The 12,802-nt window shown below is 35.8% G+C and overlaps 1 protein-coding gene across 1 annotated transcript; it reads right to left on the bottom strand.

Annotated features, from left to right (window-relative positions):
* LOC127792404 (truncated FRIGIDA-like protein 1) lies at positions 1-6,916 on the bottom strand. The gene is made up of 3 exons (XM_052322879.1): positions 6,048-6,916; positions 970-1,145; positions 1-817 (listed from the first exon to the last, which is right to left on the bottom strand). The coding sequence occupies exons 1-3, from the start codon at positions 6,808-6,810 to the stop codon at positions 257-259; spliced, it is 1,500 nt and encodes a 499-aa protein (XP_052178839.1). The 5' UTR covers positions 6,811-6,916; the 3' UTR covers positions 1-256.
* Between the last annotated feature and the right edge of the window lie 5,886 nt (positions 6,917-12,802).

Here is a 12,802-nt window from a genome sequence, read left to right as displayed (position 1 = left end):
TAGTACACTTGCCAAAAATAAATAACTAAAAAGGTTTTGGATAACAAAAATGCTCGATATAACTATACAAGAAGAAACAAAACAAAGATCCTTCAACTAAACAACCTCAAACGAAACTCTTCACTGATTTCAATGCATAACCATGGACACTTTCAACAACATAAATATCCTTCTTGGCAGTTCTGCAAAGTCGGGCAACTGCCAACATATACCATTCATTGTTACACCACCACAAAGAGAAAACAGTTCCAAGGACCTACTGAGGATGGTAGGCTGGAGGATGTTGTGGTGGCAAACCATACCCACTATAGGAACTTAGCCCATCAAGATAACCAGATGGTGGTATATGAGATTTCAAAGGGTATGGAAGGGCCTGAGTGGACGTCAAGTCGCCATGCATACCCAAAGGGGTTCCTACTGAACCATACAAGCCACCGGATGAGCCTGCTGCATATAGGGCAGCCGAATGAAAGGAACCCTCCAAGCCACCAACTGAGCTTAGATATGGGGCAGAATCAAGAGCAGACCCTGCAATGCCAACAGATGAACCTGCATATCGTACAGCAGGAGGAGCTGCAGAAGGAACCGCTGGTGAAGTTCGAGGACGCTTGCCACCACTCAGCTTCTGTGCCTTTGATTGTTGCCGAGTCTTGGGAAGAGGGACTACTATAGAATTTTTTTTGTCTGCTTTCTCCTTCTCTAGTGTCGCAATGCGTTCCATAAGGATCCCCTTTGGATACTCAGATTCAAGTTTCTGATCCTCGATGATTTTGATAACAGATCTCAATGCAGTTATTTCTTTGCTTATGGCCTCATTCTGCAGGAGAATGTAAAAGAAAAAATAAAATCAAACAGGAACCTATTTAACTTTAAATTAGAAATCAGTATTTTGTAATCACACAGGAAGCTATTTAATGTGAACTTTGAAAATCAGTACCTTCACAATAATAGATGGAAATGCAACATTACCTGTGATTTGCGTGAGTTCTTTCCACCCTTCCGAATTTCCTGAGCCTGCTGCTTGGACAATTCAACATATTCTTTTAAGATGGGTACTGCTGGGAACTTGTCTGCAAGCTCGAAATAAAAAATAAATTTGATTGCCGGAAGATGTTTGCCCTTGCTAAGGAGTTTTGGGATAAGATCTGTAACAAAACAAATAGCTTCAATAAGCTGATTTGAACATATAATGTGTACAAATACTCAATATTTTCTCTCTATAAAATAGAGAAATGGCGCTAATGGTTTCAAAATGTTCTCTCATTACTTGAGAACTCAGATTACAACACTCTCAGAACACTAAAAAGCAAAGGGCTTCTAAACAATCTTAAAAAAGAAGTGCAGGTGTTTTAACACCCTTAAACTGACAAATTGGTTAAGCTGAAAATGGATCCAAGTCAAAAGAGAAGAACCAATCACAGCAGGGAGCACCCTCAAACCACCATTGTAACAATATTTCAATTTTGCTAACCGCCACTAGATAGCAAGACAAGTAAGGGGCAAGACTTTACAGTTAAAATAGAAAAAACAAAGGTTCTGGTTTGATTCCTTGTATTTTTCTGTTTGTAGGAAAGTCCAAATTGCATACCTATGGACAAGTCTGCATGTGAAATTCAGTACGTGTTCCGCTAATTTGAAGAAGCTGCTCATAAAATTTAGAAGAATATCCCTAATGGCAATGGTTAAGCCATAAATCATTTTAGATGCCTACTATCAAATCTCTGCACCTCAAATTAAGTATTTTCTTTTATTCTAATTTCAGAAGAAGCTGCTTCTGAGATTTACAAGAATATGCCTAATAATAAGACAAAGTCATAAATCATTGTAGGTACCCACTCACCCAGGTCCACGGTTCCTCGATCTTGACCCCACTCTCTCAGGTTTGGGGTCACTCAATGTTAACCCACTTGCTCAAGTCCAGAACCTGGCATTCCTTCTCTGGATACAATGAAACTGGGAAGATTTTGTCATCAAGAGATTTTGATATGAAAAATATTATTATAAGTTATAGCTTTTGTTTTTCATATGTAGACTTAAGGTGCGAGTTCCAATTTGTATTAATATTTATATTTCAATTTAGTTGTTGTTGATGATCAAATATCTCAGTATTTAAATCTGAAAATCTGCTCCATTTTAGGCTATGTACAGTTAGGAGGATTTACAGCTTTTTTGACTTTCTTTGTTTCCATTTTTAATTGATTGATGATTCTTAGGAGATCAAAATCTGTTAGGGATGTGATTTGGAATCACCTTGTATGTATATATATTCCGGCCATGTACAGTAAAATCATACAAATGAAGAAAATTCCCTTTCTATCAATGTCTGGATAAATAGTAAACAGTAGTTTTACATAAAATCAATGATATTAAGAAATGAGTTTTACATAAAATCAATGATATTAAGAAATTATTAAAGATAAATATGATGATTAATTTAAAATATGATGATTTTTGAATTAAGTATTTTATGAATTTTTGGTAATTATGTATCACTTGAAAATATTAGGTGATATAATTGTTTCATATTTTTAAACTATAAGCTAAACTGGTTTGGAATTAACAAGGGGTGTATTGAATTGTAAACCATCACCTCATCTAAAAGCTTAAACTAATAGATAGAGGGTCAATGTTATCTTTTAAATTATTAATTTTACTTTCAACAGGGTAAAATGAGAAATTGAAGGAATAAGGTAAAATTTGATACTCTTGGAGACAAATGCTCTGAGAGAGGCAGGTGGATTTTGCCAGCAGTGGTTAAACAGGCAATTAATGGATTACAGCCAGGTAAATCGGGTCAGGAAGCCAGAGGCAGGGTTGCTAGTAGTGTGTTAGGATTAAATGGGATGATTTATAGGGTTGGGATCAGGTAGTCGTCGCCCCTGCTTATACCCTACCCATTTCCAACCCTACACATACATGCATCAAACTAACGAATATGCCTTACATTTTTCACATTTTAAGCTATATAATTCAGAACTACAGTAAATACATCCATATCCCCAAGGGATACATATGATTCCTTAGCATTCAAAGTGGCCAACAACAACAACAATCAAAAGCCTTTATCCCACTAGGTGGTTCAAGGTGTCCAAGCCTTAATTTTACAAAAACAACGGGATCCTTTATACAAGTGGAGTAGATTGTCTAACAAGTGCTTGTCCTTCAATATTGTTTCTCCCTTTTCTATTACCATCATCAATTGAAATCATATCATCATGCATAGCCAACATGATATGGTGCTCACCTTAAATAGTTAGTAACATAAAAATATGAATGATCCTAGCATGGACAAGGTCAAATTATCATAAATAACCAAAGAAGCAAGTGAAGCCCACATCGAACCTTCTCAAACATTAACAAATTTGGGGCTTTTAGAATAACCACACTAGTTTGTACATATTTCTCACCATAAGCATCAAGGATTCACTAGGATAATTCCCTTGGAATGTGACAAACTTGAAAGCCAACTTCCTAAGATTCTTGCAACAATCTACCTCTCAGGGGTCAATATTTTCCCTTTTAAATAAGCATAGATCTTCCAAAACAAAGAAACCAACCTTGATGTTTTCCTTTTCTACAGCAATATATACAATCAAAGAAACCAACCATAAAACTTGATGTCTAACTCATGATTTGAGAAAACATTACTTTGATTGCTCTCAAAATCGAATCAATTTCTAATTATACGAGTCAGATCCTAACTGAATCAATCTACAGGGAGGTCAAGCAAGACATTTGACAGTACTAACAAGATACTTGTTACAATGACCAAAGGCTACACACCTAATTAAAGCATAGGGTTTATCATACATAGCCACCTTAGAATTCAAGAGGGTTCAAACATGCATCCTGTCTAATTGCAAATAGTCATGGAGTTCATCTAACACATAGAAGAACTTCAGAGAATCCTCACTTTCCAGAGCTAAGAGGTCAATTAAGGATGCCATTCTTCTTGCTTCCAAGTAGGTTGCCAGTTACTAGAGCAAGAAAGGTCAAACCCTTACTATTACTTGGCGAAAATACCAGGTGTGGAAAGATTGCTAAGATTAGTCAAATGAGCATCAATTACTCCATTAACAAAAAAGAAATGCACTAACCCAACCTTTATTCATAGTTGTCAAAGGTGCAAGGTGAAGCGCAAGTCTTAGGTACATGAGGCACACATTTATTCAAAATGCTTATAAAATACTTGTACACTATTCTTTTTAATATGTACCTATAACAAGTTAGATGCAAATTCATAAAATCATAAATGACAACTAACCAACCTATAATAACAACTAATATTATAATATTATTGAAAAAAACACGATTAGTTTCTTTTGCAATTAGTTTCTTCCAAGTGCAAAAGAGATTAGAGAAAAGAAAAAATTATAGTAGAAAACACTGTAAAAAACAATTACTGGAAAACAATTAGTTTCTTATAATTTTTTTTTTTTGCAATTAGAAGAAATAAAAAAAAAAAAAAAAGTTACAGCAGAACACACAACACAAAAAGTTATAGAAAAACAATTCATTTATTTAAATTGAAAAAGAAATTAGAGAAGAGAGAGAGAGAGAGAGAGAGAGAAAACCAGTAGATCACACAATGGAAACATTTGTTTCTTAGCAATTAGTTTTTTCTAAATTGCAACAGAAATTAGAAGAAAGAAAATTAGAGTAGAACACAACGAAAAACAATTACAACATAGAATTAGTTTCTTCTAAATTGCAAAATAATTAGAAGAAAGAAATAAAAATGAAGCAGAATGCAGACATGAGTAGTTCTCTAGCGAGTGGACATCACTGCCAAAAGATCCTGGTGAGTGGGAGACCCAACAAGCCTCCGGCTCACACTGCTAGGTTTGCCTTTCACTGATATACAAGAATATGCAATCAAATCAACAAGAGATAAGATTTAAGATGACAAATGGACAAGAAATAGGGTTTTAATACACTTATATATACAAGGAATGCGCCTCATGCTCCTTGAGCCTAGTGCCTTGCATGTGTGACCAGGCAGCGCCTCAAGCATGGTGCTGTGCCTCAGTGGTGATGAGGTTTGCCTGTGTGAGCCTCGTGCCTAGGCGAGAATCACCTATGACAACTATGATTTTATTCCTCCATTACAAAGTAAAGGCAACATATACAGTAGTCACAAGCCTATCTCTTGTCTATTTCCAAATGAAAACTAAAAGATGGTGGTTTTGCTAAAAGTTAAAAAAAGCAAGGTACTGATTGTTTGAAAACAGGTTCTAAAATAACATTTTCAGCATAAGCTACAAGGTGTGATTTTGGCCATTGGACAATTACAATATGGAGCTACAAAAAGTCCAAATGATATTTGACACTGAAATGTTCTTAAAGGATAGTTGAGAAAAAAAAAATGTAGAAGAAACTCATTGTAGAAGAAGAAACAAGCAAGAATAATGAACCATGCATAGATATCTAAATGAAATTCTATATCTTAGTTTACAAATAGAAAGTCATACAGCAGTTTATAAATAAAACTCTAGATGAAATAAATAAATCAGATATTTTGAATTCTAAAAGTTTACTGATGTCCTCTTGCCCTTGGACACATACCTGCATCCAGCACCTGTACCTAAGTCCATATAACATGACTTAATCATCTAGATTAATTATATGTCAAACAGATCCTGAATGAGCACAAATGCAAAATATAATTTGGTTGATGCACTTAACTGACACACTGGGAATATAATTTCACCAACCAAGTCTTTTCCTCCTTTAAGGATCAGCGTTCATATTGCATAGAAACATTTCACCTCAAGAAGAGACAAGACAGTGTTGTGACTTGTTGAGAGAAAATAATATCATTATATTCTTAAGTAAAATGCAAGTTCTCCAACCACTAATAAACTCGAAGACATTATAATGAAAATATGCAGAATCAATCAAACCTACAGTGCAAGAGAAGACAGCCATAAAAAGACACGAACAATGAATTGTTTCCAGTATATGGAAGGAAAAATATATTCTTCAAGTTATTTTATAGGTTGAGAACACTAGTTCAAATCGGAGCCAAATCAAGTCAAGAGCCTCACCAGATATCCTGTCACCAAAACGAAGTACCCTGCACAATTCGATAGCTTGCGGGAACCTCGCAGAAACAACAGCAAAATCAACAAGCTCCTCCACACTAAATTCATCCACCAAGCCATAAGCCGCCAGAAGATTCAGAAATGCTAAGGCCTCCACCGGCTTGTCCTCCTCAACTTTCACCTTCCCCTTCCACTCCGCCGCCAAAATCCTCGCCCTCTCCTTCGCCTCATCCCCAACAAGAACCCTAGACCCCATCAACGCCTCCAACAACATCACGCAAGTCCTCCTCAAGGCGATCAACTCCGTGCCCTTATCGCCCTTGGAATCGGCCGCGTAGAAACCCCCTATCGCTTCAAGAACCATCGCCGCCGCGTCTGGCGCGCACTGCATCGCAGACGGCAACTCGTCCCGGAGGGCCGCCCGATCCTTGGACGGCTGCTCGAGCAAGTACTTCCTTAAGCCCAGCCCGTCCATGGCCTCGCATAGAGATCGCAACTCCGGCCGGGCCACGCCGGCGGCCAACCCGGACGAGTCCTCGGCGACGGGCTTGGGTTCGGGTTGGGGTCCTTGGGATTGGAGGAGGTCGAATTTTTGCTGGAGCGAGTAGTGGATGGAGGTGAAGTAGGAGTCGAGGTCGGACCATGAGAGGTTGAAGGAAGAGAGAGAAGATGAGTGGGCTTGGAGGTCTTCGAAGGCTTTCTGGAGATTCTTCTTCTTGACGTCGACCAGTTTCAGAGCGGCCTCGATTGTCTTCATTGTCGTCATTGTCACTGGGATGGGAAGGGAACTCAGAAACCCTAGGTTTCCAGAGACGTACTGATGAAGCTCCTTCCCTGTGCGGTTCAGAGGCTGTTTCGCTTGCCCCTTTTTAGTAGAGCTTTTTTAAGTGGGTAGATCTTAGTATAAAAGTTGTGTAGTGTTTAAGTTAATAATGTGTTTAGAAAAATATGTTTTTAAGCTGTTAATTAATATTTATGTGTTTAATTTAAAAGAACTAATAAGTTATTAAAATTTGACAAAAAAACTAAAATAGACATGATGTAAAATTTTATTATTAAATATTAATAAATTATATATAATTATTAAAAATCTATTAATACAATATTACTATATATTATATATAATAATAATATATATTATTTTGTGTTATATATATATATACATATAACATATAATATATATATATGTCATGACCGAAGAACAGCAAGAACAACGGATATATAACATATAATATATATATATATATGCCGCACTTGCGCGAGAAGAACAGCGGCCAAAGAATAGCAAGAACAACGGCCAATGGCGGATTTGGGGAAGGGGCGACGACGGCAGCCCAACTGGACGACGGCAAATCGAAGCGAGGGGCAACGGCAGCAGCCCAGCGACAGCGGCAGTAATGGCCAGAAGCAAAGGGAAGATGAAGGGAGGAGAGCAAAGGAAGAGAAGAAGATGAACTTGAGGGCAGAACAGTATTTCTGTCGGTCAACTGTATAGCGTTTTTTGCCAAAGCTGGAGGGCATCAGCTTTTGTAAAACGCTATTACAATAGCTTTTAAACTACACAGCTTTTTAGCTGATTGTTATTGCCAAACACATAATAATAAAACGCTATATAGTGTATACGTTACATAAGCAACTTAAAAGCGGTCAAACCGCTAAGCCAAATAGCCTCTTAGTTTGGCTATCCTTGTTTTTTTTTAAGCTTTTAAAGTTAGGTGCTTTCTAAGTTATTAATAGCATTTAAGTTGAATATCATTTAAACAGATAATATATTTGAATAAATATGTTTTTAAGCTATCAATTAATAATTATGTATTTGACTTAAAAGAGCTAATAACTTATTACAACTTATAAAAAGATAAAAATAAATATGTTATTAAATAATATAAAATTTTATCATTAAATATTAATAAATTTTATATAATTATTAAAAATATATTAATATAAATTATTATATATATTATATATATACCTCTATTACTATATATATAATAGTGTTATATAAATATATGTATACATAGTTTGATTGACCATGACAGTAGAGAGGAGAAGCAAAATCAGAGGAGATGAAGGCAACGGATGGGCAATGGGAGCAGCGACCAGCGACGCAATGGGAGCAGTGACCGGCAACTCAATAGGGAGCATCGGCCAACGATGCGATAGGCGGATGTTGCCAATGGCGGGCGATGTGGGTGGAGACGACAATGGGGAGGAGATGGCCGGACAGTGGGGGGCGACGGCGATGGCCAACGGTGGCGGGCGAAAAGGCTGGGGCGACTGGCGGCTGGAGGTGGAGAGGCAAGAGGTTGAAGAAGATGGCTGAAAATTAGCAAAATATATGAGGGTAATATGATAAAATCATTGGTCAATACAGCTTATTTTATAGCAATTTTTTGCAAAAGTTATCTCCAACCAACTTTTGCAAAAAGCTGGTGTAAAAGAATCTAAGCTAAGTAGCTTAAATGCTCTTGGCCAAATACTTAAATTAAATAAGTTAAATAGCTTAAAAACTACATACCAACTTATAAGTAGTCAAACTGTCTAGCCAAACTAGCCCTTAAATAACTTGAGAAACGCTAGAGTCGACCAATAAAAAGACTATTGTGCCCTGAATAAACAAAAAAGTTTCATCCATGTCCCCAAACCCACTAGCCCGAGCATGGACCACCATTGTCACTGCACCACCTCGTCTCCATTCCGTATTGCCTCATCGACGTCTGTCGCATGCAGCTGCAATTGCTGCCACCGCTATAACACTTAAAAAAATCGCTTTAAATTTCAAACGAATTTTGTTTTATGATAACTAAATTGCATGAATTAAATACAATTCGAGATAAATTTTAATTAATGTCGGTGTGTCAGTTGTTGTACCAGATCTAGTTAACAACCACCTCAGCATGCATACTCAAGACACGAACCCAAAATTAATTGGACCATTGCGCCAGACACACAAAAATGTAGGTGCAAGAGTATCCCATATTATAACCCCGCATATAAGACATTGTCCTGAACATTGCAAACACGAGACATTGTCTCACACAACCTCGTGTGCAGTACATTGTTCCAAACATTGCATACACAAGGCATAAGCATGGGACATTGTCCGAGACAACTTAAGCACGAGACATTGTTATGAATAGTATAAACACGGGACATTGTACCGCACAACTCTACATGCGGAACTTGTCTTGCACAAGCCCACATTAAGTGCATCTCCTATCGACTTCTCTAGTACGACATTGCATATGCCTTGATAAGCAATTTGGCCTTATCCATGTTTAACCTACTAGACTAATTCACTCTTCATGCATGATAAGGAGATTGTGACACGTGTCCAACCACTTTTCCTCCTCCCCTCACTATAGGGTATAAATAGGGGTTTATACCCCTTATTTATAAGATTCTAATCTTAAACTTAAAATTCTAACTTAAATTCTCACTATAAATATCTTTTTCACCTAACTTGTTTGTTATTAGCCTATTTATTTTAACATGAGGATTGACTTAAGTATCAAAAGGTTCACGTGAGATTATTTTTTGTGTGTCTTCTAACTATATTTCAATCCAGTAGAAGCACCTAATCCCTTAATAAGATCTTCTCTCAAACAAGCATATTCCTTTTGATGACTCCTTTCAATTCCCTATGACCACTCACATCTCCTCAAGATGACTCCTTGCAACTCCATAGGACCACTTTTAGCTTTCCAGGATGACTCCCTAAGGACCATTCTTACAACACCTTGAGGGCTTCTTCTACAACTCTTTGATGACAACTCTCACAACTCCTCAAAGATCTCTTCCATAGTGTTGATCTTTTTGTGCTTCAACCATGCTCTACATTCGACTAGTGATGCAATAGTGGTGTGAGGTTACCAAACTTGGCTATAAAAGTTCAGGTTTCTTCAATTTTGGATGCACTAACGAGAAATAGCTAGAGAAAAGGAAGAGACAGAGAAATATTTGAGGGTTTTTTGATCACTAAGAAAACTAATCCGGCAAATTGGGATGCTAAAGAAAACAAAGCGACAACTAAGGTTTGGCATTTTTTGGTTTTTTCTTATGATGAACTAATAGGTGATCTGAGCGTGAAAGTGGTTGGATTGAATATTGTTATTTAATTTTATTTTTTTCTTACCTTAAATTTCTCGCAATTCTTGTTAGTTTGTTTTAATTGTTTAAACTTGATTTTGACATTAATTTCTCAATTATTGCATGTCAATTGGATTCGATTTAGATTACATTCGGTGTGATACTTTATATTTATTACTTAATTTCTAGAATTCCGTTTAAATTATTAGAGTAAAGGCGACAAAAGAGATTTTGTGAAAATAAAGTTTATTTATTGGTTTGGCCTTGATTTTAAAATAAATTTCCAATTTTTCTATAAAGTTATGTGGCAATTAATAAAGTTTTAAACTTTGTTTGCTTTATTTAATGAAACTCCTTTAAATAAATTTATTTAAATCACCACAAAAACTTTCATCATTGTGGCATTTTATAAATGCCGTTAAGCAAAAAGGTTTTAGCGACGTTTATAAAATGGCCACAAATGTACTCTATTAGCAGTGAAATTGAAAGTGCTAGAAAATTAATGACCATTAGCAAAATGCCACTAAACGCATCATTTATACCCATATTCATCAAAGGACATTTTTTTTGTTTTAACGACAAATCAATTTGCGACTAAAAATTTGCAGCATTTCTTGAAGTGTCACAACAAAATTACGAATGAGGTATTGGTGTCAAAAAGAGAAAATGTCGCAAATGTTATTAGTGGCAGTTTTTTTAACCCTTTGGCAGCCAATTGAAACGCCGTGAAAGGCCTATATTGTAGTGCCACATTTTGATAAAGAAATTAAAGGACTACATATGGTTAATTTGTTAGTTCTTATAAGGCATTTGCAAACACTATATATAATAAACAGAAAATTAGGCATTAAGTGCAATCTAGGAAGTGTGTATCATAGAAATAAGAGACATTACAGTTCAATTTAGGTCCCTAAGATTGAGAAATCGGAGTCATTAGTTATCAATTTCATATTCAGCCCTCTTCCTATGGACTATATATGGACAATTAAGGATCTTCTAAAACACACGTAAAGTAATATGGTCCATCAATTTACTTCTAATTATGTGTTTAAGAAGTGATCAAGAGGTTGAAATATGAAAATAAAGAAAGTTTTGATGTTACAATGAATGAATAATAAAGTATGTCACTCAAGTATTATGGCAATAAAGATATATTCTTCATCATCAAGACATGAAACACATAAGGAATGACTCAAAAGTAATTTCATACTTATTGTGTATTATGATTCTAAATTATTGACATACATCGCAATAATTAGTTAATTAATACAATTCACATTGTCGATGTCATGTTAGGTTTTCTAAGCCTAAGGAAATAGATGGGAAATGACTAAGGCATCTAGTTTTGAAATGGGATATGCATTTGTACATAGATGCTTTAGAAAATAAAAAAATTTGTTTTGAAAAATATTTTGGGCCTTTGAAAATATTGTTGAGAATTTGGTTTCTTTTCAATAGTGACAATATTAGATTTCGAATTTGCTTTTGCAAGTCCAAAACTTTTTATTAAAGACTATAGTTGGTTTGGGGGGCTCATTTATTGGTTTTATATCGAGTTTTGGATTTTTCATAATCTTTTAACCTTACATGATATTGACATCAAATGTAGTATAAAAGATGAGATTTCCTTATAGAAAATTATAGAGTTTACTAAACAACTTTATAATTGAGATTGTGACATATCTCCATAAAGAAAATTATAGAATATCTTTGATATTTGGAGATTACATAAAGTTAAAGTAGACCAACAAGACCTATAAATGTGTGAGGAAGAGTAAGAAAATACTTTGAATATTTGGGATAAAAGTTGGGTTCAACTAATTAAAGAATAAGGTAAAGTTGTTGAGTATAAAATAAATACCACCTCGTAGAGTGTTACTTGAGGTAAAAGAGTTTACTAAACAACTTTATAATTTTTCATTATATTTGTGAATTGAGGTTTTAGGGACAATAATGTGCTCCTTAAAGTGAGTTCCATCTAGGGTTATTCCTTAGACGCCATTTAAGCTAATGAAAGAATGGAATATTGTTTTAAGTCATTTACATATTTAGAATTGTCTCATTATAGTCAAAAAATAAAATTTATGAAATTGAACCTATGAGTAGTCATTAACAGAAATTCTGTTGACTATACAGTAAGCTCTTTTACAAACCTAAAATTGTCAATACCTGAAATGTTAAATTTATTAAGGATATTAATGTAATATCTCAAACAATCCATAGAAGGGTAGTATATATCAAGGGTAAGTAAGGAAGAAAATAACACTGGTTGGATACTTTTGAGGCTGAATGTAGGCAAATAACTCCTGAATTAAGCGTGCTTGAGCTGAGAAAGCTCAAGGATGGGTGACCTCTTGGAAAGTTCCCGTAGGCCCATCTAGGTAAGTTATTCTGGTCCTTCTTATCGCTCGATGTGGGATGTTACATGTGGCATCAGAGCCGACCCTCTTCGTGAAGGCGGTCCGATGAGAGCAAGGAGTGGCGTCGGGGCTCGAGGACCTGTACAAGAAGCGACTTCTTGCAACGTTCTAGGATGATAGTCTCCAAAGGGAAAAAAATCTGGGACTAGTTGTAAAGTTGCATGACGAGGACGTCATGTGCTTAAGAGGGGAGAATGTAATACCCCAAGAGTCCAGAGAAGGGTAGTATATATCGAGAATAAGTAAGAA

This window comes from Diospyros lotus, chromosome 15, assembly GCF_014633365.1.
Source record: "Diospyros lotus cultivar Yz01 chromosome 15, ASM1463336v1, whole genome shotgun sequence".
Classification (NCBI taxonomy): Eukaryota; Viridiplantae; Streptophyta; class Magnoliopsida; order Ericales; family Ebenaceae; genus Diospyros; species Diospyros lotus.
This window is presented reverse-complemented; position numbering and strand designations above follow the sequence as displayed.

What these genes read in the sequence shown, in the direction of transcription:
- LOC127792404 (XM_052322879.1), bottom strand. Translation starts at nt 6,810, where the DNA reads ATGACGACAATGAAGACAATCGAGGCCGCTCTGAAACTGGTCGACGTC. An exon ending in TTTTGGTGACAGGATATCTG is followed by an intron (nt 1,146 to 6,047) that starts GTGAGGCTCTTG and finishes GTTTTGTTACAG; the next exon opens with ATCTTATCCCAAAACTCCTT. An exon ending in AGAACTCACGCAAATCACAG is followed by an intron (nt 818 to 969) that starts GTAATGTTGCAT and finishes ATTCTCCTGCAG; the next exon opens with AATGAGGCCATAAGCAAAGA.